General features: G+C 40.3%; 1 protein-coding gene across 1 annotated transcript in view; it reads left to right on the top strand.

Moving 5' to 3' along the window:
- CTDP1 (CTD phosphatase subunit 1) overlaps positions 1-25,100 on the top strand; it is a gene marked incomplete at its 5' end in the record, with an annotated part of 120,495 nt that extends 95,395 nt beyond the window's left edge. The window contains one exon of the mRNA XM_082499664.1: positions 24,059-25,100. Coding sequence (XP_082355790.1) covers positions 24,059-24,200 — 142 coding nt within the window. The 3' untranslated portion in view covers positions 24,201-25,100. The remainder of the gene's footprint in view (positions 1-24,058) is intronic.
- Between the last annotated feature and the right edge of the window lie 2,298 nt (positions 25,101-27,398).

The following is a 27,398-nucleotide window of genomic DNA, read 5'->3' as shown; positions in this document are numbered from 1 at the left end:
TCTAATCTAGCATATGTTGAGCATCAGGCTCTTCATGTGATCATAAATTTTCTGGTGTTTCATGACTGAGAGGTATGAAATACTTATGTCTAAGACAGGAGTTCTCAAAAGGTAGTAGTGCTCTCTGGACTGTGCCAGTGCTTAGTCACCGTCGCAGTGAGACAGTGTTTCCTGATATTCATATGGCACCTCCTGTCTTTCAATTTGTGCCTGTTATCTCTTGTCTAGTCACTGGGCACCACTGAAATGAGCCTGGCTCCATTTTCTTTACAGTATCCCTTCAGAAATTTATACATGTTGATGAGATCCACACACCACACCACCCCCTGCCCCAAGCCCTCTCCAGTCTAAACAGTCCCAGTTCTCTCAGCCTTCTTTCATAGGAGAGATGCTCCAGTTTCTTAATCATCTTTAGCCCTTTGTTGGACTCTCCAGTATGCCCATGTCTCTCTTGTACTGAGAGCTCAGCACTGGACACAGTGCTCCAAGTGTGGCCTCACCAGTGCTGAGTGTAGAGGGAAAGGAGCATGTCCCTCAGTCGACCTGCTGGCAGCACTCTTACTGCAGCCCAGGATGCCACTAGCCCTCTTTGCCACAAGGGCACATTGCTGGTTCATGAACGAGGGGTTCAACTTGGTGTCCATTAGGAATCCCAGGTCCTTTTCCACTTTTTAGCTGGTCAGCACCCACCTTGTGCAGGTCATGCAGTTATTCCTCCCCAGGTGCAGGACTTTGCACTTCCCTTTGCTCAACTTCATGAGGCTCCTGTCAGCCCATTTTCTCCAGCCTTTTGAGGTCCCTCTGGATCATGTTATCAGCCATTCCTCACAGTTTTGTATCATCTGCAACCTTGCTGAGGGTACGCTGTGCCTCATCATCCAGATCACTGACAAAGATGTTAAACAGGGCTGGACCCAGTATGAACCCCTGGGGTACACAGCTAGTTACCAGCCTCCAGCTAGACTTTGTACCACTGATCACCACCCTTGGGGTCCAGCCATTCAGCCAGTTTTCAGTCCACCTCACAGCTTCTTTATGAGGATCTTATGAGAGACAGTCTCAAAGGCCTTAGTGAAGTATCCTCTGCTTTCCCTGCCTCTACCAAACCAGTCTTTTCATTGTAGAAGACTATCAGGTTGGTCAAGCACAATTTGCCTTTGATTAAGCCCATGCTCACCACTCCTGATCACCTTGTCCTTCACATGCCTGGAAATGGTTTCCAGGATTAGCTGCTCCATCACCTTTGTAGGGACTGAGGTGAGGCTGACCAGCCTGTAGTTCCCTGCATCCTTCTTCCTGCCCTTTTTAAAGGCAGGAGTGACATTTGCATTCTTCTAGTCATCTGGAACCTCTCTCAGACACCGGGATCACTTAAAGATTGAGAGTGGTCTCGCAGTGGCATGTGCCAGCTCCTTCAGCACTCGTGGGTGCATGCTGTCAGGGCCCATGGATTTAATGTACGTCCAGTTTAAGTGTTCCCTGACCTGATCCTCTTCCACCAAGGGTACATCTTCCTTGCTCCAGCCCTTCCCTGTGCTCTCTGGGACCTGGCACTCCTGAAGACCAGTCATGCTAGTAAACACTGAGGCAAAGAAGGCATTCAGCCTTTTGCATGTCCTGTGTCACTGGGTCCCCTGCCCCATTCAGCAGCAGGCTCGCGTTTTCCCTAGTTTCACACTTATGGTACAAGACCGTCTTGTCATTTTTGACAGCATCAGCATCTTGTGATCACTGCAGCCAAGGCTGCCTTTGATCTTCACACCCTCAACAAGCCCCTCTTCTCACTTGTGAATACGAGATCCAGCAGAGCACCTCTCCTCATTGGCTTCTCTGTTGCTTGAGTTCAGTGCTGTGCAGCACTGTTGTAGGCACTTGAAGGAAGGCTGGGGCCATACTGTGCCATGAAGGAGTAGGGAACATGGGGTAAACAATACCTGAGCAATGTAACTTAAGAGATAAGTACATAATCATGGACACAGAAAGGCTGAAGCTGAACTAGTACAGTACAAATTCAGGTCCAACACCTCCAAGCTGCACGATTTCCAGCAGGGCAGCCACTTTTGGATAGCTTATAGAACCCCCAGAACTGAGGTGGCTCCATGCAGTCCAAGATGAGTGTTCCCAGGGTGCTATCTCTGTGAAGGGTTTGTTTTGGTTGGGTTTTTTCCCCTTTATTCCATGGATTTTTCACCTGTCTGAGAATGTTTTCTGGAGTTGCAGTACAGAAATCTGGGGTCTTACGATGCCCCAGCATCTATCAGTGGATCTAAATTGTGCTTGGTGTTTCTTGCACTGTGCTCCAGCTGCACCTGATAATACTTATATTACCTGAGTTTTCTATTGTCAAGGATAACCCGGCACACAGAGTCTGCTGCCCTTGTTTTGTACAGCTGTAAAACTAAGGTGCATTGCAGTCAAATATGTTCTTTGGAAGGATAGTTTTCTTTTAAAATATTTGATCAATAGCAGCCAGTTATTAAAAGCTGTTCTCAATGAAAATAACTTTCTCTAGTTGCTATTGACATATAGCATCAACGTGTGGAAGAAAGGAGGGGAAATTACATGGTCTTCTCAGTAGAGAGGTTCATCTTCCAAAAGAGGTCAACCGCAGTGACAGAAATGCTTGCAAGCCTTGTAAGTTTTCCTTTACCAATTAAAATTTCTTTGATATTTGCTGTCACCTTTTGCAGTTTTAGCTTTGCTCAATTTTTAATACTAAAAACAACCTCTCAAACCCTTACCATCTCCTGTGTTCCTTAAGTTCTCCTTCCAGCTCCTCATACAGATTTAACCTTCATCACTGTTCATAAAGGAAGTTATATGAGCTTTAAGCTGATGCTTTATTTCCAGAACCTGAGGGCACAAGTATAATTTATAAGGTTAATATTAGGGTGTCATGCCTGTGACATCCGTATTGCTTATCAAGGAATGTCTTTTTCTTTCCAGTAACTGAAAAATAAATGTTTTTTTCTGAGCTTGGACTCCCTTCTCTGTTTCCTCACTTTTCAATTTTTACATGGCTGGATGTCTTGGCAAAAAGATGGGTTTCTCTTGTGAGGATGAGGGAGAATTTGGATTAGAGAAGAAAAGAAGGTACAAGAAGAAGAAAGGAAAGTACAAGTTTGTGGGAAACTAATAGAAAAGATGTCAAGTGCCAGGGATGTAAGGAACCGGGTAGTCCTGGAGGGGGCAGAGGGGAAAGAACACAGCAAAATCAAATCCTGAGGACAATGGGGAGGAAAATACAGCCTTTTAAATCAAAATTGTGTACTTTGGGTTTAAAGCACCACATATCTTGCATGCCAGAATCATTGCCAGAGTTTCTTCCTGCTGTGGTGCACCATTTCTGAGTGGTACAACCCTTTCAGGGACTGCATTTTCTATTAGATATGTTTTTCAGTGTCTCCCAAGCTGGTGGAAGAGAAGTTTCTGAATCATACTCTTAATGTCTTAGGAGTTCAAGTACAGTAGTGCCTGACCTAGATATTCTCTGTCAGTTAGTCCCTCTGGGAGCATTTTAAAGCCCTGTAATTGATCAGACTTCCTATTACCTGAAGCTACTCTTCTAGATGAAAATGCCATAGCATCTTTCTAAAAATAAAAATTTGAATGAATAATTCCGATGAGCTGGCTGAGGCTTTTATACTCCCTGTGTTCCTGATTGCTTATTTTATCCCTTCAATATAATCTCATCTTCCTTATTTCCTTAGGCTTCAGTTCTGTCAGCTGTTTCCATTACAGGAGAGAGGTCATTTTAAGATTTTTTTTTTGAAAGGACAACTGACAAAACCCTGCTTTGATTTTAAAAGAAGTCTGTCAACTCTATTATGCCCTCAAAATGGCTTCCTTTTAAAAATCAGTCTGTAATGCACATGTATATTTATGTGTGTCTCAATTGTCCTTCCTACCTGGGGTTCCTAAGATATGGGAAGGGAAAGACTGAAACCCATGATTTCCTGGGCATCATGGACATAAAGCTATGTTCCACGCACAAAAAAAAAAAAATTAAATAACATTCTCTATAAGAAGAAATTTTAGGTGATTGATGTCTTGTATATGTGGTAAAAACAAAGCATTTTGAAGGGAATAGTTTTATAGTGAAAATGGCAGCTATTAATACAAAGAGATCAACTTTTAATATATGCAGCCATAGTTTCTTATCTTAACCAGTTATTAAAAAAAAAAAAAAAAGAGGGGAAGGAACTGGGCAACTCTCCCCAAAACCCAGGCGTCAGTTCTGAGGGATAAATCTGGGTCAAACAGAAGGATCTGTGCTGCTCTTGACCTGGGCAGTTTTGCCCTGAAGACTTATCAGTGAATTTTGTAGAAAACTGACTGTAGTCTTATTAAAATACATTTCATATGCTTGTCTGGAATATAATCTTATATATTCTTGTGCTTAAGAAGAAATTGATGAATAGTATGAAAATCAGAGGATTTAAGAAAGGTATGTTGTATGATTAAGCAAGCTTTGTGCTTGCAGCTTAATTTGGTAAGCATGCATCACTTTAGTTTTCTTCTAGTATGTTTATTGATGGTAACATATTTTCCTTATTTATGTGGTTGTCCTGGTTTCAGCTGGGAGAGTTCATTCCTTCTAGTAACTGATGTGTTTTGGATTCAATATGAGAATAATGTTGATAAGGACTATTGTTTTAGTTGTTGCTAAGTGATGTTTATTTTAGTCAAGGACTTCTTCAGCTTCCCATTAAAGCTGAGAGGGGGCATAGACAGGACAAGCTGGCCAAAGGAATATTCTATACGATAGACGTCATGCTCAGTATATAAATGGAGGTTGGCCAGGGCGTAGGAATCCACGATTGCTGCTCGAGACAAGCTGGGCAACTGGTCATTGGGCGGTGAGAGCGACTTGTGTTGTATCACTTTATTTTGTATATTCTTTTACCATTAATATCAATAACATAATTATTATTTTCCTCTCCCATTACTGTTCTAGAAAACTATCTTTATCTCAACCCATTCCTTTTCTCCCTCTTCTCTCTACCCTACGGGGGCAGGAGAAGCAAGTGAGTGAGCGAGCGGCTGCATGGTCCTAGTTGCTAGTTAAACCATGATACTGGTAAACTAAGAGATTAAACAACAATGTGGACAGCTATTAACCTTAGATTCCTTTATAATTGTATTATAAATTTATGGTAGGATTCTATGAGGGAAGAAAAACTGTGAGAAACTCTTCATGGATTCCTTATGGAATACTTAGGGGAGATTACCTTTTCCTATGGCACATTTGTGCCTTCTGAAGTATTACATCGTGTTTCAGATGAAGGCACTTAATGTGTATTTCACAAATGGGAGAAATGTGTAGATTTCGCTTATCTTCAAAAGCAAAGTAGCAAAAAGAACACTGGTCACTGGAGAAGAACAAATATGAGGAAGCACACACCAATTCAAAATATACTTTATTTTTTTTCCCCCTTAAGGTATCTCAGATTGTTCCAACCAGTGTTCAAGGAAAAAATATAATGTTTTAAAATGAAAATAGGAAGACAACATTGCAGATGCAAAACTACAACTCATGCAGACCTAGGTACTACTCATATTTGTACATTTCTTTTCTCTTTCGCATGAATAGATTCTTAATACTGTGGAAAGCAGGAAACTCTAAGTGTAGATTTGTAATTACTCAGAAGGTACAGTACCAGTGGAGTAATGGAAATAATGTGTGTGCATGACTAGCCTTCTAATGTGTCACTTTGCGTGCTGCGATGGGAATTATATAAGCACAGAGTAAACTAGTTTTTAGAGAGTGATACAACCCTTAGAATGACATAGTAATTCTTTTCTCAAGTCACCTTTTGTTTAAAAAAAAAAAATAATCTTTTTAGCCTTGCTCTTACTTAACATGCGTAATAGTAATTCCAGAATAAAGGCATGGAAAACGTGCAGTATTTAAAGTACTAGCCTAGATTTGAAAGTACTGTAGTATGATGAAAGCTGCTTTTGCCATCCAGAACTTGTAGTAGCAAAGTTGGTTTTGCAAGAGACTAAGGATACTGACAAATGAATTGTCGTAGGTAGAAATCTAGGGGAAGTTAACATATTCATTGTATTCTTCTGGCATGAGTCACTGCTCCATAATGAAAGTGGTTGCATGAAATACGGAGCTGGTCTTTGGCACCTGGCCCTCAAACTTTTGTTTTTGAAACTTCAGGTTCAACAAAGAGGCGTTTGAATGGGAGTTCTTTGTCAGAAAAACATGGAAAAATCTTCAGTAAAGCCTTTCAAGCATGATATAATTCTCTGAAATTCCACTTTTCCAGTTACTGCACTAGGCTTACTATTCATGTCAAAATGGAGAAACAATATACATATATATATCTTCTTACTGTATTCTTGCATGAAGTTCTACAGTTCTCTATCTCTTCTTTCTATTTGTCAGAGATGTATCTTGAATTTTTTCTTTCTTGATAAAATACTTTTCCTGTGTTGAAATTACTGATGTGCAAAGAAACGAGAATGGGATTTCACTGTGCAGGAGGATGTTGAGATACTCAAATTGGTTCCATCCCCATTTACAGCAAAATCAAAACTCTCAAAATTACAGAAAGATTACTGAGAAAAAAAAAAAAAACAGGTCTGACTAGGTCTGTTGTATGTTCAGAGATGCATAGATCAGTTGGGAAACAAAGGTATGCTTATTCAGCTGCTGAAGAGGAAGGTCCAGGCACATGTACATCACCGGTATACAAAGCACAAGAGAGGGGTGCAAAGTCTGCTTCAGAAGAAATCACAGGACATCGTTCACTTCATAGCTGCTGCTTATAGATTCTGAAATAGTTGGGGCTGCTAGCTGATGAGTTATTGCAAACCTAATACAGTATCTGTTAATTAAAGAGGAGCATGCATTTTGGAAAGCCTCAGATCGTTAACTGGATAAGAAGAAAAAAAGTCACAGGAGAGAACAGTGAGAGTGTAAAGTTTCACACATTTAAGCTATTAACGAGAGCTAAAATTAACCAAGGTGCTGGTTCGCATTTAGATCATGAGACTGAAATGGTCTTGTATTTCTCTGTGTTTGCTACAAGGAGCAAGAGCACAGCTTGTGCATGTTTTCTGAAATTGCCAAACTGCTAGGTTTCCATTGCAGTTGTTTTTTTCTCCTCTAATATGGAGATACTCATCCTCCTAGAGGCCTTTAGAAAGTGAACTGTGCAATCTAAAAGTTCTCTGGCCAAACCAAGCAAACATTGGTGCAGAATTAATGCAAAAAGCAATGAGCTTAATTATACTGTGGACTGTCCTAGACCCTGGATTAACCTCAAGGCAGCTCTGTAAGGTATAGCTGGGCCATTCCCACAGTCCTAAAATGACAAGTGGTGTAGTTACGCGTATTAGATCCATGGCATCTCTCCTAAGAGAGCTGGCTCCACCCTCTAGCATGCAGGGTCAATGCTTACTTGCTCTCCAAGGGCAACTTGTGGCCTGCTCACAACTGCAGTAGCAGAACCGAGTGGACGCGAGTATGTATGCTGCTGACTACTGTTGTATGGTCAGTGGTGGGGGTCTTGTTCTTATAAACTTCAGTATTATCACTAATACAGGCTTTTTTTATATAAATCTTACATGGTAGGTGCTATAGCTGAAGTTCAGGGAGACTGACTGGTTTTTGCTGGTTTCTCCTGGGACGGCTCTTTCTGGGGAGAATATCTTGAATTATTTTTCTTGTACAGTGTTTCTAAACAACTTGAATAAATTGTTTCTGAGTAACATTCATATCTGCAAAACATGAGGTTTTTTCGAATCAAACCTATCAAATATAACCAGCAGTTGAATTTTTTAACCTTCTTTCCTTTTTCTAAGAGATTTTTTTCCAAAATATCTCTCCATATGGGTATAATGTTGCTTTTATGCCAAGTTGGTTTTTTTTTTTTAGCATTTGGTGGTATAAGTAGTGAGGTATTCTCCACTTTAACTATCACCTAAATCTAATAAATTTTACATTAAGAATTATGTAAATTGTTATAGTTGTATAAATATTTTTTTCATTCTTCACTAAATACCTGAACAGTGGTGCTTTGAACTTGTGTGAGATATTTTAACATGATTCTGTGGTATCTTCACATTTTCCTCTATGATGTGGAAGAGTCAAATCATTGCAAATTGCTAAAGGCATGTAAACTGCACAGGCCTGTTTTTCTCACAGAGTGGTGGTTTATAATACATGTGTTTGTGTTAGACCGTGTCAGATGGGGAGTTTGAAAATGCTTTGAAATACAGTCTGGTTAAAGTGACCATCTGCCTTCAGCTTCTTTTACTGTCTGCTATGAAAATACTTAGAAGCTGGTTAGATGCAGTAATATAATATTAACCAGTCCAGGTGTGTTTGTGTGTGCAGTTAATATAACTTGAATTGTATATGATATTGAGGTTATACCTATTAATGGACATAGTGATGACGCAATTGAGATCAGGAAGAGAAGTGTCTTTGGAAAAGTGAAAAATAGCGTAAACTTCTCTTATACTGTTTTCAGTGACAGATTTGAAAAGCAGTGTGTCTTAGTATATAGAGAATTCATTAAAAACAAACTAAGTCTTTGATACCCTTTTTTTTAATGAGTTTTCCTACTTCAATACTAAGTGGCTTAACCGTGTAAGTCTGCATGACACTTAAGTTCTAACAGTTCTGTTACTTCAGGGGAGGGCTAGATGGGCAATTAAAAGTCGGTATGTTACTAGAGTTAGGAAAGTGCTGTTAAAATATATCTTTATTTTCTCAGTTTACTTTAACACTGAATAGGCTTCACTTGCACTTTCCCCAAGAGATGTGCTGGTATCTGCAAAATGAAATGAGAATCTAAGATTCTACATTTCTTCTAGTTTACACAGGAGCAAAAGTTTGGAACTGTAATGTAGGTAGTCAGGCATAAGAGTATTTACCTTGTTCTCCTTGTCTCCTTAAATGTGCTAAGAAATGGTAAAGTATGTAGGAAATGCTGTTACATTTTCTTTTCTAACTCTTACTTAATGATTTAGTGAATCTGTGTATAAGTTAAGAGTTCTGGGTGAAGTAATTAAATTGATTTCTCACTAATGTATCAATGTATTTGAAGTAGAAGTCTTTCTGCAGTCATTGCCTTTTATCACTGCAGAGCCATTAACTAATAGCTTCCACTCCAGGACAATGGAACGACTAGAGCCTGAGGAAAAATAATTTTGTATAATATATCTGTGAGAAGCACCAGTCTACAATAGCTGGATTTTGTAGAAGCAGATTATAGATATCAAGTATTTGTTACTATCATTTTAGACAGAGGGCTGAAAAGTGATGAGAGGCATTCAAGTAATCAGAGAGAAAGAACAGAGATATGTGCTTTCTAGCAGAGGATTCTTGTTTAACTGTGAGACCAGCTGAAGAAGAAAGTGCTTCAGTTTGGAGAAGAGTCCATGTGCAGCAGGGAGGATCCTGGCACCCTTCAAGGACCCTGACCTTAAGCCTAAGGAGTGATCTAGACTAGTGAGAGAAAACAATTAGGTGGACATGTTTGTCTTTTTGTCTAGCTCTGTTTTTCTTGTGCTTCTGCAGTAAAGATGATTTTGTCTCAGAATCAAGAATGAGTGTTTTGTTTTCTTTAATTAGCATATCACCATTAAGTCAACTGTAAAATCAGCATTGCTGAGGTCAGAGTTGGAGGAAGTAGTTTCCATAAGCTACCCGGGAGTCAGGAGAGCCCTGGGCATGTCCTAGGAGCCTACAGCAGAGGCGCATGAAGTGAAGGAGGAGGAGAGCCTGTGCTTGATGAGATCCCAGCTTAACCCCAACCCAGGGAAATGAGAGCTAGCTGTTAACCCCATCTGGGGAGCCCTCAGATAGGGAGAACTCTTGATATATAATGCTACCCCTTGAAATAGTTGGCTGTGGGACTGTTCAAAACAATCTCACAGATGGGAGTGGAGAGTTTTCAGAACACCACAAGAAGGGCAGTTATCTGATGCTGGCTATGTAGCCCTACTGGGAGAGGTGCTATTGTGTGAAACGTTTTATTTAGGTATTGCCTGGAACCAAAAAACGCCCATAGTACAAGTCAAGTCTGAAGAAATAAAGACTGCAAGAAATTAGGATAATGGGAAATGAGTTGCAAGTTCTTTACTTGGGGACCTGAGCAAGCTTGAGAAGTGGGTCCATTTGAACCTCATGAGGTTCAACAAGGCCAACTGCAGGGTCCTGCATCTGGGTCGGGGCAACCCCTGGTATCAATACAGGCTGGGAGATGAAAGGGATTGAGAGCAGCCAGCCCTGCCTAGAAGGACTTGGGGATACTGGTGGATGAGAAGCTCAACATGAGCCCACAGTGTGTGCTTGCAGCCCAGAAAGCCAACCGTATCCTGGGCTGCATCAAAAGAGAAATTGTCCAAGCAGCCAGCAATCAAGTTAGGAAAGCTAAAGCCCCGTTAGAGTTTAATCTGGCCAGGGACATGAAGGGCAACACGCTAGAAGGAAGGGATGCCATCCAGAGGGACCTGGACAGGCTGGAGAGGTGGGCCTGTGCAAACCTCATGAAGTTCAACGAGGCCAAGTGCAAGGTCCTGCACATGGGCTCGGGCAATCCTGTGCACAAATACAGGCTGGGTGGAGAATGGATCGAGAACAGCACTGAGGAGAAGGACTTGGGGGTGTTGGTTGATGAGGAGCTCAACATGAGCCAGAAATGTGTGCTCGCAGCCCAGAAAGCCAACCAAACTATTCTATGATGACTTGATCTGCTTAAGGGTCTGTTACCTGTTCTGCCACCTTGTAGAATCAGCAGCTCCAGCTTGGCTCCTGTGGTTCCCAGAGCAAGAGGGGGAGAACTAGAAACCTGAGTGGATTTGAAAAACCTGAGCTCTTAGTGTTCACTCACAGGAGGAGGAGTAAGAAAAACATTTCACTCTGTCTTTGGCTTCAGAGCACCTGTGCCACACACAGGGGGCAGTTCCTTCCTCTGATGGAATCTGAACTCAGATAAGAAACTCTAAGCATCAGGTTGTTTTGGAGTTATTTCTGTTTCTCCACAGGAGCAATTAACAATACCAGGCTTCAGTATCCTGCTCCAACTCGCATAACAGGTACAGTTCCCCCAGCATTGGGTGAATATTTAAGCACTTGGTATTTCCATCACCACCACTAGCCCGTTTCAGCAGTTCATGGGTATTAATGTTGGTTTGCATCTGTGTCTTTGAAGGAATGGAGAGGGGTAAGGAAGACGTAAAGTAGAAGTTCAGGATGAGGGAAACTGGTAACACACTGCTACAGTTTACCTATCAGTGAGAGAGCTGGCCTGAAGACTCTGAAGAATAGCCTAGCATTGGCCTTAAGATAATTTAGGCAGCATTTTTTCCTTTAGTCAGGCTGAATGCTTCAGTGCAATTTATAAGCTATTAAACAATTTAGGTTTTTCCTCACTATGATGTATGGAAATCTAAATATCTCTTGAGAATAAGGAATCCAAGAAGTACATCAAGTTAGTGAAGGCTTTTAATCCTTCATTTTATGCCACTGTTGAGACCTAGGACATTAGCTGGAACACTGTAAGGCAATGTTGTTCTGATTAGGAAAAATAGCTGGTATATTACAACCCTCTGGTTTCCCTAATGAATTCTAAAAGTACTTTAAATTTCACATAATAACTAATATGCATTAATCTTGACCCCTGCAAGACTGTAATGGCTGCTAAACAGCAGTGTATATCAACAATTAAAATGCCTGCTTGAAGCATGTGCTAAAAATGTTGGTAGAAGAGAAGCAGTGCTGCTTTTTAATGCAGGGGGTGAAAAAAAACAGTAATTAAAATGGGTAGATCTTCCCATTTGTGAGTAGTTTATTAATCATTTGAACTCCTAGTAGGTTTTTCCACTAGGAAACAAGAAAGTCAGTTTTTTGAGAAAACTTGAACTTACTTCAGAAGTCATAGAATCATAGAATCAGTGAGGTTGGAAGGGACCTTTAAGATCATCAAGTCCAACCATTAACCTACCCTGATAAAAACACCACCACTCCTAAACCATGTCCCTAAGCAGCTCATCTACCCTTTTCTTAAACACCTCCAGGGATGGTGAATCCACCACCTCTCTGGGCAGCTTATTCCAATGTTTAATAACCCTTTCAGTGAAAAAATGCTTCCTAACATCTAATCTAAACCTGCCCTGACATAACTTGAACCCATTTCCTCTTGTCCTATCACTTGTCGCCAGGGAGAAGAGGTCAGCTCCCATCTCTCTAAAACCTCCTTTCAGGTAGTTGTAGAGGGTGATAAGGTCTCCCCTCAGCCTCCTCTTCTCCAGGCTAAACAACCCCAGATCCCTCAGTCGTTCCTCATAAGGTTTGTCCTCCAGACCCTTCACCAGCTTTGTAGCCCTTCTCTGGACACGCTCCAACACCTCAATGTCCTTCTTGTAGTGAGGGGCCCAAAACTGAACACAGTACTCGAGGTGAGGCCTCACCAGTGCCGAGTACAGGGGGATGATTACTTCCCTAGTCCGGCTCACCACACTATTCCTGATGCAGGCCAGGATGGTGTTGGCCTTCTTGGCTGCCTGGGCACACTGCTGGCTCATACTCAGCCGGCTGTCCACCAACACCCCCAGGTCCTTTTCTGCCAGGCAGCTTTCGAGCCACTCCGCCCCCAGTCTGTAGCACTGCATGGGGTTGTTGTGACCCAAGTGCAGGACCCGACACTTGGCCTTGTTGAACCTCATACCATTGGCCTCAGCCCATCTGTCCGGCCTGTCCAGATCCCTCTGCAGAGCCAATCTACCCTCAAGCAGATCAACACGCCCCCCCAGTTTAGTGTCATCTGCGAACTTACTGAGGGTGCATTCGATCCCCTCATCCAGATCGTTGATAAAGATATTAAAGAGAACGGGCCCCAGCACCGATCCCTGGGGGACACCACTCGTCACTGGACACCAACTGGATTTAACTCCATTTACCACCACTCTCTGGACACGGCCATCCAGCCAGTTTTTTACCCAACGAAGAGTATACCTGTCCAGACCATGAGCAGCCAGTTTCTCCAGGAGAATGCTATGGGAAACGGTGTCAAAAGCCTTGCAAAAATCCAGGTAGAGTCTGTTGTATCCAGTCTGTTGTATCAAGCTGATAGTGGTGAATTGTCCCTGCATTGTCATCAGTCAAGCATGTGAAAAGCAGAATATGGATGTTTTAATTCCCCATTCCACAGTAGATGTCACAGCAGCAAAAGTGTCCTTTGCCGTGTGGCTCAAGCATATTGCCACCACGTTGTGCAGAAAGGGTCCCTGTTCACTGAAGGAAACATCTCCTGGGCAGAGCCTCGTTTATGCCATTTCTCAAACTACTGTGGCTTTCGCTATCCCAGGAAATGTTGACTGGAAAACTATATTGAATACATGACAGTATTTGTTTTGCCAGTTATGGTGAAATAACCCATCAGACAAACCAGATGCTCATACAAAATATATTCCTACTAGGCAGAGGACCTGTAGAGCTTGCAGGCGCAATCAACAGAAATATAAAAGACATGTCTCTCAGCTGACGTTGCTGTGCACCTCAGACCACTGTGTCTGGAAGGGTAATATCTGAAAGTTTGACAAGGAGGTTTTTAGTGTTCCAGGTGTTAACAAGTGTGGGTAAACTGTACCTGAGCTGCAGGGCCAGAACTGCCTGCAAAATCTTGGTACGTGGCCAGGCTTCTCCTCTCTGCCATGGCTGCACACATGCACTGCCCCCACGAGTGCGGGCTAGAACGGAGCAGGGGTATATCTGAGACCTTGCTCCAGATAATTCAGCTGTGGAGCATGTTCAGTCAGTTTGGAGATGGCCTGAAAAGTGATTTTATTCCCGAAGTCAAGCAGACGGAAGTGTCTGCTCTTTCTTCCAGTCAGGCCCCTGCCTGGCATGTCAGACCTTGCTCCTGTCCCTGCACCAGTGTGGCTATCTCATTCTCAGATAGCAACTAGAAAGAGAACAACTTGTTGCGGTCTTAGTTTTTGTTAAATGTTTGAAGTACTGTGACTCTCTGTAGTCATTTGGGGCCCAGAGAAACACCTTTTCACACATTCCTCTTGCATGCATCCATATATCCACATAACTTGGTAACCATACTTTATATCGATAAGACCAGGCTCAGTAGCAACTTGGTCCTCTGGATTGATAATGGATATAAAGCATCTTCTCCTTCAGATGTCTTCTTCATTAGAGGTATGGGAAAGACTGCAGCTGAACAATACAGTGAATCTCGGTTTTGGACAGCACCATCAAAAAAATTTGCAACTGCGCAACAGAAGGTACAGATCAAGTATAAACTGACTTTGCTGCTTCAAATTTGTTCCAGAAATATTGACAGAAAAAATTGTAGAGCAGACTGTAGACGGGATCAAGTACTGTTAGTCAGCAGAGCTGCGATCTGCTGCACTGGGTAGTTTGTCATATTTCAGCTAGTGTGAAAACACAACAGGTACGGTGAATTCTTTGTGGTGTGATTTGATTCGGCAGATAAGGTTGCATATGCCAGTTTGATCCAGATTGAATTTGTGATGCTTAGTGACCCAGTATTGTAGAGATTAAAATTTAATTAATGTAGACCCACTTTTTAAGGAGTTTGTTAGTATTGCACAGTTTATGAAAGATTCTATTTTGAACATATTGCATGTATTGGTATGCTGTATATATCATTTATGTAAGCCTTGTAAAACTGATGTAGGAGTCATGTAGTTCTGTCAGATACTCTTATAACTTTAATTAAAATTTTTCTTATTTGTAAATCAAGCCTTGACAGCACTTTCCTCTGTTTCTCCTGGAAACCTAGCAATTTCTAGCCAAATTTCTGACAAATTTAAGTTCAACATTTGTTCTACCAAGAGGTGAATTCCTACCTTGATGTTAATTCATCTTTTAATTTACTGATTTTTCTAAAACAACTTGAAGCATACTGGAATGTCTGAAGCAAAATGTTGACTTAAAATACAACTTTTTAATGCTGATAAATTATTTTCTAGGTTCTTTGTAGCTCTGTATTTCACTGCTGTAGTATCTCCAAAACAAACTCTTTCCAAACCTGTTTTACTCCATGGAAAAAAGATTTATTGTATAAAATGTCTACCAATAAATAAAGAAAAATCTAAACTGACAGGGCTGGGAATTTGGGGAAGGAGGAGGTGGGGGGATAGCATGTCTTGTCATTGGGAGTGCTGAAGTTTTCTGATAAAGAAACAGTAGTAGTAGAGGAATGTAGTATTCCAGGAAAACGTTGTATGATACAGAAGAGCAAATCTTGCAGCTGATTGCCAGACGAAGAGATCTCAGTCCCATGTTCCTGACAGTACCACAGCATCACCCACACCCTCACAACAGCTGTAATGCTCCAACACCTGCTCAATAAGATTAGGGTTAGGGGAAGGCCAATGGAATCCTGGGCTGCATAGGGAAGAGTGTGGCCAGTAGGTCGAGGTAGGTCATTCTCCCCCTCTACTCTGAACTGGTGAAGCCACAACTGGAATACTGTGTCCAATTTTGGGCTCCCCAGTTCAAGAGGGACAGGGAACTGCTGGAGCGAGTCCAGCGAAGGGCAACTAAGATGATTAAGGGCTTGGAGCATCTCCCTTATGAGGAAAGGCTGAGAGAGCTGGGACTCTTTAGCCTGGAGAAGAGAAGGCTGAGGGGAGACCTTATTATGGCGTACAAGTATCTAAAGGGTGGGTTGAAGGAGGATGGAGCCAGGCTCTTTTCAATGGTTCCCAGTGACAGGACGAGGGGCAATGGGCACAAGTTAGAACACAGGAAGTTGCGTTCAAATACACGGAAAAACTTCTTTCCGGTGAGGGTGACAGAGCACTGGCACAGGCTGCCCAGGGAGGTTGTGGAGTCCCCTTCTCTGGAGATTTTCAAGACCTGCCTGGATGCAGTCCTGAGTAATGTGCTCTAGGCAATCCTGCTTTGGCAGGGGAGTTGGACTAGATGATCTCTAGAGGTCCCTTCCAACTCTGAAAATTCTGTGATTCTGTGAAGTCATGACATCACAGCGCTTGGCAGCCAATGACGCCACAGGCCGGGGCTTGGTGACATCACCTGTGAGGGCCCCAGCGGTGGCTGATGATGTCACGGCACTGAGGTGATGTCACAGCCTCGGACTCAGCAGTAGACAAAGCTGTGCTCTTGGACTTGGCGGCTGATGATGTCACAGCCCCATACGCGGCAGTCGATGATGTCATAGCCTCATACACAGCGGCTGATGATGTCACAGCCCCGTACATGGCAGTCAATACTCACTGCAAGCTAACTAGAAAGACAGCGGACAACTTGCTATGCGAGAGGGTTTAACTGGTTTAGCACGTCATTAGGCGGGCAGCAGAGCCAATAAACTGAGGGAGTATCCAATTAGATAATCTGGGAATGTGAGGAGGATGAAGGGCTTCCCTTTTTTGGCAGGAGTGATCTAGTACATTTCATGAAAGATTATATCTGCATGGAAAAAGTTCGTGTATTTTACCCCCTTGGAGAGCAACATTTTAAAGGAATTTTAAGTCTTTGTTGTGCTCCAGTGGTGATGGCAGTGTTACCGGTATCCATACAGAGTCAGTGATGTGTTTTGTGTTATTTTTTATATTTTAGAGAATTTTAACTAGAAAAGAGATGTTCTTAGTTAATATTCTTGTGAGCAAAGCCATTATACAGTGAGCGAACATCCCAGAAGGATGTTGGGTTTAGCTATTTGCAATTTAATCTCCATAATTTATTGAAAACAATGACAAAGTAATAGAAGAGTTAGTAAAAATCAGAGTTAAAAGCTTTGACAAAATCTTCTTAGCTTTCAATATAGCTTAGTGTAGCCCATAACATATGTATTAACAGACATATTAAGATAATCTGTTAATATCTAACTTAAAAAGCCACCGCCTAAGTAAGAGAATACCAAATCCTACTTCCAGGCTCCTTGGTTAGCACAGTCAGTGTGTTATGAGCTACATTATATCTTTAGTTGTTAATATGCCCAATGATGCATCTCGAAGAATGTTCTCAGTGTTTGGGTGATGCTGGCAAATCCGACCAGGATGACAGGGTGTGTGAATTCCAGGCGTTACTTTGCAGCACTGCATCTTTAAACTGTAGTTGTACGCCACTATATTGGCACAGGAGCACCTCCACATATGCTCACAGTATAAGAAAAATGAATGTAGTTTGATTTTTCTCAGAGATATCAGGTGTGTTTTCTTTTTCAACTCCTTATTTTGATGTATATTTTTGAATTTTCTAAATTGCCCACGCATCTTACATTTTTTGCCCATTTTTAATCTTATTTTTCTTATTGCACATTACCATTTTTAAAACAATAGCTTATATTTAGATCTGTAGCTATTAAACTTAGAACATTATTCTTCATCACTATCTGAGACGATCTCCTGCAGTGCTTCCTGTAACGGAAATTATTTGAGTGACAGCGTTTACAAAGGACTTTTTTCAAACCAAATCCAGGTAGAGTTGCTGTACTGCACCTATTAGGCACTGGTGAAAGAAGGCTTGAAGCTTCTTTGCTCACTGCTGATCGTTGGTATCTCCTATTATGGCCTCCCAAAGCTACCCATAATCTCCACAGAGCTGTAAATGTACCATCTGACGTTTGTTGTCAGAAAGGGTAATACTTGTAAACTAGAAGAAGCTGAAGAGAGAACTTAATTCAAACAACAAAAGCCTGGTTTAGCTTTAAAAATATTGATACGCTGATGGACGTGTATTTTTTGGTCCGAATTTTGGCTCGTTGCCCTGTTGGGAGGTTATTCAAATTCAGTTGTCTAGAAAGGGGGGGTGAGGACAGTCAGGAAAGTTGAATAGATCTTCGTGTTTCTGTTTGTTTACAATAGGATTGAGAGATGATATGCCAGAGTGCATCTGTGCATTTTCCATTGTGGAAGTGTCAGGTAACAGTCTGGCACTCCACATATTGAAAAGTATATGTAATTTTTGGTTGTCTTTTACAAGTCAATGACAAGAGTATTTGTTACGTGATATAAAACTGCCACTGTCACATTTGCCTTTTGAAGAAATAGTTAATGTTTGGGTGTTGTAAATGTCGTCTTGTAACAACTACATGCATTATTTTTAAACAACTTGAAGTTAATAAAATAGCAAGTAACGTTTTAGAGACATAGTTTACTTATCTGTGATTTAGTTATATAAGCAAAATTGTAGGTTCAGCTTCTTAGTTTTACATTATCCAATTTAATTATTATCTGTATCTAATTAGTTCAGTGCAGAGAAAATTAGTTCAGTGCACAGTCTTTCATTTTAAAGCTTTATTGCTACACTTTATTTTTGAAATACCCCAGCCAAAGGTTTAATTGTTAAGAAATAACCATTTTCAATTAATTGGGGTGGGGTTTTTGTTATTAAACTTTCCCATTGGTCTAAATATCAGGAAAATACAACCTTGCCAAATGTACGATCTTAGTAAAATTTACAAAATATCCTTGTTGACACGTTGTTGTAATTTCTGGATATATTTTAAATTTTCTATGACTTGCAGATTTCTAAAACTTTCTTTCAATTCAGATCTACATTGAGTTTTTACTTCAACTATGAAGCTGTTAAAATAGTTTTTTAAGTTTTCAGAATAGTTTCTCACTGTTAAAATAGTGTGCAGATGTGCTAAATTTTAAAGCAGAAAGGCACTGAAGCTGTACAGAATTTAATTAGGTCTCACTTTACCGTTGTGTTAGTTAAAATACATTTTGGAGCTGTCAGTTTGAATCGGTGGATTTCTGCAAAGATGTTTTTGTGAAGAGCGTTAAAAGCATGCTGTTCATCCGACTGCAGGATCTCTTTCTGCATGCTGGGGCTGTCCAATAAACATTCTCTGTGCATTTTTCTGCATATTAGATTTCTGGATCATTCTGTAATCCTGCAGACAACATTGGATGAGTTCATGAGGAAATATGCGGGGTGTCTGGCATTTGTTCCTGCAATACTAAATATTGTCTTGTTTGTCATAGCATGAACCTAAAGTAAAAATCCACACTCTCCAGGCTTGCCAACACGGGGCTAGTGTTATTTGTTGCTCTTACGGCTGTGTGCTTGGAAGCATGCTATGCTAGGGCTAGGGAGGAGCACCAGGACAGAAAATTCAATGTTCCTGCACAGATGTATGAGAAAAATTGCCAGAGGGTAGACATCTGGTTTTACAGCCCTGCTACGGACAATTGCTTGCTCTTGTATCAAGCGTACGTAAAAGATGTTGCCGTGTATCCCACGTTAAGAAAATATAACTGCAAAACTTGGAACATCCCCCTGAAAATTTAATCGTCTTGTCAGTCCCATGTAATGTATTAATGCTTACAACGTTGACTTTCAATCTGTATATTCTCAGATCTCACATCCTTTAACTTTGTTAGCCACGTACTGGGCTGGCGTCTTAAAATTTGGTTGAAGAAAAGTTTTCCTGGTTTACCAGCTCTAATTCATAACAGCTGAAGGACATTGTGACAGATATATTTTATCTAAATAAATTGTTCTCATAGTCAAATTCTTGTGGAAGGGAGCCAAATTCCTGTTGCGTTACCAAACTCAGCATCATCCTTCTCTCCATTATGGAAGGAGTTTACGGAAAGCTGTAGGCTTAGGTGTGTATGGAAACTGGGACAGACCTTCCACATCGGACTTCAGAGGCATGCCTGCCGCAGCGTAGGTAATCTTGCAGGGTTGTAATGTTGTTGGAAGGCACCAAGCTCTTTCAAAATGGCCTTTTCAAACTATTGCCTTCCAAACTGCTTACGGCTCCTATGTGAGTATTCTCATTAGAGAGTAACTTGACTGTATTTGGTACCAAATTTAAGTCCTGATTTATGATGTCAGCGCTATAAGCTGCATGCTTGTAAAAGACTGAACACATCTAGTCTGCAGACTCTACTTTGTTACTGTACCAATTTTAGAAGCTATTGAAAAAAACAAAGCAATTTGCAATAATTTAGAAGTATACTTCTTATCGGAGTAGGGATGGGGGTTGGGGGTATTTGGAGTTTAAAGTATATGTGAATGTTTCTTTAAATACTTGCTGTAGTTTTCTTTTGCAGGTTTAAAATAAAGTTTGGGAAAAGTTTAGATTTGCTTTGTTTGAAACAAGGGTTATGTTGCCCTTTGAGTTCCTTTTAGGTGCTTCTATTTGAATGTAGCCCTGTATTTCTTTTTATCCATTGGGATGCAAAACTGATCAGAGACAATTTGCTTTTCAATTATTAGAAAAAATGTTTTTTCCAACATTATTTATTTTCATCTAACTATAAATTAAGGCCTTAAGATAATAGAAGCCATGAACACTGGACTTTTTTTCACTGCTTTATTCTTTATGGCTCTTTCAGTGTACTACACTTGAATTGGAATTATAAGAATGAAGTTTTCATTCAACCTTATAGTTGTAATTGTATTTTACTGATCGGTTTAACAGATCAAGAATTGAATAAATTTTCATTTTCCGTCATTATCCTTGTGCTATTTTTCACATGCATACACCATGCTCTATTGGAACATAGTAACGTCTTCTCTTCCTATCTCTTCATTTGGAATACTCCTAGGTATATTTCCCATTATCATTCTGTAGATTAAATTATCCTAAGCGTAACTTCTATACATGTATAATTACAAGTGTTTTTTTATTATATCATTATGAATTATATTTGTAGTTTATTTAAATGCATGTTTTTTAAAAAACTAGTTCTCTCTTAAAAAGAAAATATTTAATGCAAAGGAAATATGTATTGTACAAGTTTTTTCACAGAGTTGTCAGGTATTTAAAGTTCTAGGTTCAGTCTTTTGGAAATTTTAAGTGTTCATTTACGAGGTTAAAGATATTCAGTTATTATCCATATGTTTCTTTTTTATTATCACTCAAGCAAAGTTCCTTTTAAAAATACAAATTACACTAATGGAAGCCTGCAACATACTGCTGAATCATTTTCTCTAAATATTAAGAAGGAATCCTGTACATGCTTAACTTTTCCACTCAAAAGTGTTATGCACTATGGCTCTGAAACTGGAAATGACAAGGAGTGGGCACAAAATAATGAGGAAAATACACATTTTGAATTGTTTTTTATGTGAATAAATATGCTGCCATGGGGATATACTGCTTTTCTCTGAAGATAGAAATGATTAATGGGATGTTACCTCTCTTTTCTGAATTTGCAAATAAAAAATGCAGCACTATGTTACTGATGTTCTTCCTTCATACTTTTATCAGCGTTAGCTTTGCATTTGATTTCATAATACTCATTTAAATGTTTTAGGAATAGCTATGAAGCCGCAGTTTTTAGTACACAAATAGTGAAAGGTGTTCATATCTTAATAAGAAGAATACTTACATTCTTGAGAGATTTTTTTGTTTCTTCTAGCAGAGGACTAACACTTAGTTGTGTTTTCCTTTTCGTTTTTGAAGTTTTTTTCCTCCCCATGAGCGAGGAAGTTTTCATATCTAGATTGAATAGAGCTGTCATTCTAGCCTTGCCAAAAGAACAAAAACTGACAAAATAGATCACATTCAGTCTTTTGCATTTACAAAGGTACTGTTTATTGCGACCAGATGAGAGATTAAAATAGGTCAGGACTGTCCCTTAAAGTTCTCTGGAAGGTCTCCCTGTAGACTGGAACTCCATTCTTTAACTAACTAGTTACACTGAGTATTTTGGATCCCTGTATTTTGTTGATTGTCCTCACTGAAATCTAGTTGCTACGGAGTAGATTTCAATTTAAATAAAAAGGTGGCTTTGTTGCATAAATCAGTAATTTTGCTTGTCTTTGCCTTAATTATTTAGTAAATGAACTGTTCTTCTCTTCTAAGAAATAATCAGCTGGCAGTGAGATAGTGTTTCTTCATAGACCTTTTTTCTACAGGATCTTTGCTATTGATTTAGGTCCCAGAAAACTCAAGAGTATCTGGGCTGGCTCTAAAAACCTGCTTGTCCTGCCACGTTATTTAATACATCATCTGTGGTTGTGTGTATGTGTTTCACATGTGTAAATTATAGCTGTCAGGTTGTTAATTTTCTTTTTCAATTGGTAGATACCATCAGTTACAAACAGATGAATACAAACGTTTTAAGCTATGAACATTGTGCTATAGATTCCCTCCGTATCTGTCTATCGTTATTTTTCGGTTGGCACGACGTGTATACTTCTTATCCACTACTCATTAAATACACACAACTTTTTTCAACTTTCTTTAATTCTCAATTAGCTTTTCTCCAGCTAATGGTATCATTAATTCCTAAAATAGTGCTGTATCTCTGAAGGCTGAAATCATCATGAAGTGAGCGAGTGAAACTCAAGCTCCGTGCATTTGTACAGCTTCTAATGGAAAAGTGCTATAGATTTCTTCCAACTGGGCATTTTTAGGCTGAGTGCTTCCTCGTCCAAACTGTGTGCTAACGTAGGCTGCGTGGAAATCAGCGTTATGCCTGAGAAACTGCTTTTTATTGTGTATTAGGCTGCATTTAGTGCCCTCAGCAGGCCACATTTGAGTTTCAATAGCAAAACATTCAGGGAATGCTTTCCCCTCATCCCATGTTTCCTTGCTAGGGATTTTGACCCCAGACTGAATCCCAGGGCTTCAACCTTACCTCCCTGCAGTATTACTCCCTATACCGAACAGAAGAACCCACCTAACATCACGGTGAGGAAGCACCTGCTAAAGCAACAGCAGTGTATCTTTTGGTCCCTCTGGTGCAGCTGAAAGGAAAAACAGGGTAACATAGTCCTGCTTGCTTCCCGTTTCGATTCGGACTCCCCTCCTGACTTCACACCCCGTCTCGTCCATCTCCCTGAAAAGCTGAGAAAGGGGAGGTCAGGTGTCACTCAACCAGCCTACGAATCGAGTAGTCTGGGCCCCTCACAATTATTGTGTCTCAGAAAACGGCGATAAGGATGTCCGTATAAATAAAAATTGCTTTGTATTTCAGTGTTGCTTACAAGGTCACAAGTTTGACTGTTAATCTTTGTATTCATTTCTTTTGGATATACATAGTTTAGAACAGGTATATCAAGGGTCTTTCTTGCTACTTCTCTACACTCCCAGAATTAAAGGGACCGTTGTTAAATTACTCCTTTTTTGCTAAAAGATAAAGACCATTTTCTTAATTTTTCATGATTCCAAGTGGATGCATTCTCCTCTTAATGAAACCTCACCCAGCAATGAAAAAGACAGTTATTTAAGAGAGCGCCCCTTTGCCTATATTTCTCTGCTTGAAATTTGATCAAATGATCAAGGAAGGATTTTAAAGGTGTTTCTACAGCTCATTATGAATTCTGTGCAATGCAAAGTCTCAACTCTATTTTTGTCTCAGAAGTACATGTCTGATATAAAATTCCCTTTTGGCAAGGAAAAGAGATTTTAGGATTCCACAAATCCAAATTCTTTTGCTTATGTCTATGTCTCGGTTGAAGTGTTAGATTTTCCTTGGAGATCTTTCACAACCAGGAACATGATTCTTTCGGCAGGGTATGGTGCACATCAGCTTCCTGTTTAAACTGGTTAATTCTCCGGAGATGCTAAGAAATGTGTTGTTCAGCCTGGCAGTACTAATCCAGAGATACATAAGGGAAGAATAAGGCCCCTCCTACGTTTTGAAGCATGAAAGTGTAGAAACTGGTGCAATGAGATCTGGTTAATGAGTTAAGGTTTTATTTTTATTAAAAAAGGAGAAACTTGGATATTTCAAAATGCTATAGCAACATATAATGTATTTTGGTAATCTCTCATTCACACGATGGATTTCTTCTTCCTTTTGGGATATGAGAGGAACGTAAATCAACTCATTTTCCAACAGTCTTATACTCTGTTTTCATTCCTTGTTCGGAAGAATTGGAGAAATAAATTAACGGTACTTTGCACCTACAGCTGGCAGTAAATAACAGCAATTAAAAAATCAATTGTATGAACTAACTACTGTTCATTCATTTACAAGCAAGCGCAATACTTTTTGTCTAGACCTGGAAAAAAGTCGAGTCCTTTAGCCCCTTTTTTACTTCTGTTAAATAGTGCACTGTGTTAACAAGCAATGAGATACCTCGATTCATGGATGTTATTTCTGTTTACCCTTCCAGGGGTCAAAAGCGCAAACTGGATGAAGATGATGCTGCCAGTGAATCCAGTAAAGAATCTAGCAACGAAGACGAGGAAGGAAGCAGTTCTGAAGCAGATGAAATGGCAGCAGCGCTTGAAGCTGAATTGAATGACTTCATGTGACATTCATGCCGAAGATGGAATTTGTAATTATATTTTACTTGTCATAAACAGATGATTGGACTTAAGATGAGGCCCTTATGTCAGTACTCAATGTTTTTCCAAAATGTGTGTGTATATTTTGCAAAGCAGAACGAGAGGTGACACATTATTTTACAAAATCGGAAATAGATGTTTTTAAGGTGTTTTACTAAAGGAAAATATACTTTTTTAAACAAAAAAAGTATTAAATGGGACTTGGTGTGCTATGCCAAAGACACGCTAGGAGCTCTGCAGAACCTTCATCTACAGAACAGTGGTACAAAGATTTGTGCTTAAAGAAACAGCAATTTTTTTTAAAATACTGCAGTCTGGTTTATGGGTAATGGTCCTCACAAAAAAGGAGGAGCTAAAGGCTGAAGGAGATTGCATTGTCTGGGTAGTACAGCAGGAACCTGATGAACTCGTCATCCTTTTCCACAAATAAATGCTATCAAATATAAAAGGATTTTTAAAATAAAAAAGAACGATTTATATTTGTATAGAAACAGAGAATGTGATATGCGAGCTTTGTGAACTCTGCACTTGACCCACCTGTCATTTGCTTCTAAGAGAATACATAATGATCAAAACTCATGTTTTTAAGTTACTTTGTGGAATAGTTGGGTTCTTTAGGGACATCATTTAGATTTTTAACTTTTCTTCTCTGTAACCGGAAATTTAGCACAGCATACTGTGTGGTCCTGTACTGCCATAAGAAGCATAGTCACCCATTCGTGTTGTCTTGGAAAGAACGAGTGCTACTTCAGTCTAGATAGGATTTAATTTCTTTGACAAGAGATCTGATGTAAAGTTTTTGTATATTCTATTTCATATTTGACCCACGAAACAGATTTTCTTTCATTTAATAAAAATTCATTTTGTACGCTTTGTTCCACTTTCCTGTTCATTTGCGTCCATCAAATACAAGGTACCTTTCTGTATTATCTTTCCTTTACTCTGTATGAAAATAATGAAAAACACTGAAAGCAACTGCAAATCTGTAGCAAGTAACCGAGGCAGAGACAAGAAACACTGGCTCAGAAGATTCCCTTTTCTTTAGTATGTGAACTCTTACGTTCTGACAGTTTCTTGGGTCTCTTTGGCTGACCTCTGAAGATACTGTAAGAGTTATTGCTCTGGTGTTGAATTTCTGAGGCTAGAATCATGGTTTATTCTCGATTGTTAGCAACTGGAGAGACAAATCCTTTTAAAACATGTTAGCAAAAAAGGACTCATTATTTCAGATGTCATGGTTAAAAGAAAGTACTTTCTGGTGCAGAAATACTTAATTTTGCCACAGAGAGAATATTTCAATAGAATCTCAGCTCATTTACAAAGAACAGCTTAGTTTTCAAAGCTTCATAATGGCAATAAAAGTAAGACTGAGAAAATAAGAGAATCTTTTCAGATTGATACTGCTTTTCCACTTCAGAATGCAAGATCCACCAGACAAAAATAGTGTTTTCTGTGGGAAAATGTCAAACTTCCTGGACATTCACACAGGTGCCACATAGCTGAAGTCTACAGTGGCCTGCCTGATGTAGCTCTCCATGAAAACAAGGAGGATGTCTCCCAAGTGAGTTGCATTGTATAACAAAAGAAAAACTACTAGTGCTTGTAAAATGGGAAGTCAAAATACTTTTTTTCAGCAACTTAAATGCCGCCTCCCCAGCTATCGGAGGATAACTTTTTGCAATTAAATACTGAGATGTCAGGGGTTCGTGAGGTATGTTTTGTGTTTTCTTAAATCAAACTCAGTTGAAATAATTTGAAATACCAACTTTGCAGGTCCCTGTGATGCTGCAAATGACTTGACAGCACAAATTTCAGTAGAGGCTCGTTCTGGCTGATGATCTCTGCCATTCACACAGCTCTGTGGCAGCATTCGAGCTCTGAACATAAACACAGCCAGTGAGGAAAACTGGGTAGGTTGCTGTTAGCTCAGCAATGTTCTGCCTTGGTTCAAGCTGCTTGTTGGGTGCCGCATTCCCGGCGCAGCAGCTGTCTCATAGTGCGTATGGAGTGATTCCATACATGTAAAGTTTGAGAAGCTTTTTGGTGTGAAAGGCTGTGCCCTCTTCCCAGTTTTATTTTATGGCTGCTGCTTTAGGTTTAGCTGGTGGTGTGCGTGACTGGGCGGGAGTCCTAAAAGCAATCAGCACTCCACCAGACCCAATATCACCTGGGCTGCTGTGGAAACACTGAGCGAGGGCTCTGCACCAGACTGAGTTGCATCTATCTAGGGGTCTGCTGTCAGTGAAGACTCCTCCACCTCTACGAGAGCTGTGAAAGCCTGGAGTGAGTGCTGCACGCAGAGGCCCAGGTAGCGGGCAGTGTGCTGCCAGAACCAAAGCCAAGCAGTTCTCTAATGATCGTTACACAGACAATTCTTAACTTTGACTTAAATTTTTCTGGTAGCTCTCCAAACCCCTGCTATCCAACCCAGAGTGGGGGGGTGGCTAGTGCAGGGGTTTTTGAGAGGCACCAACCCATTGCAACCCAGAAGCCATTGAGCCTGCTTTCTGTCTAGAAGAAGACTCCTGCTCATTCGGGTAGCTGTATCTGGTGAACTGGTCATCAGCCTCTCTGCACAAGTGGGAGAGAGAAATAGAAACTGAAAATTTAACAGATGATAAGTTGAATGCCCTGGTTAACCTGCCAGCGAGAACTCTTTTGACAAATTAAATTGTCACTCACTCCCACTAACTTATGCTTTTTTCAAGATGCAGGAGCATCCTAGGAAATGTGCTTTGTGAAATGGCTTTTAACTCTTTATTAAGTGACCCACATCTCTTGACTAGTTGCTTTATCCTATCTTCATGACCTACTTCTGTACGTTAGGTAGCTAGCAAGGACCTGCTGCCAGGAAGGGATTTCTCAGCACAGAAGTGAAGATCAGACCCCCACTGAGGCTGTTGAACTTACTGGGCAGTGCTGGTTTCTGAAGGAGTACCAGGCGTGGAAGTGAGCACAGAAGGGGCATACAGCATGCCTTGCTTCATTAAGCTTTCTGAGCCTGTTCTATTGCTGCTGTCCGGGGAATTCGGCTCCGAAGGTCTAATGTTTGTTTAAAAACAGGTAAGAACAGTCATTTCAATTTAAAGACTGGTAGTTTTACTTTTTCCTTCTCGACTTCCTCTCAGCAGTTCTTAAAAGAATGGGAAGACATCACAGCTCTGT

This window comes from Vanellus vanellus, assembly GCF_965231255.1.
Source record: "Vanellus vanellus genome assembly, chromosome: 2".
Classification (NCBI taxonomy): Eukaryota; Metazoa; Chordata; class Aves; order Charadriiformes; family Charadriidae; genus Vanellus; species Vanellus vanellus.
Note: the sequence above shows the minus strand (reverse complement) of the source record. Positions and strands in the feature narration are given on the sequence as shown.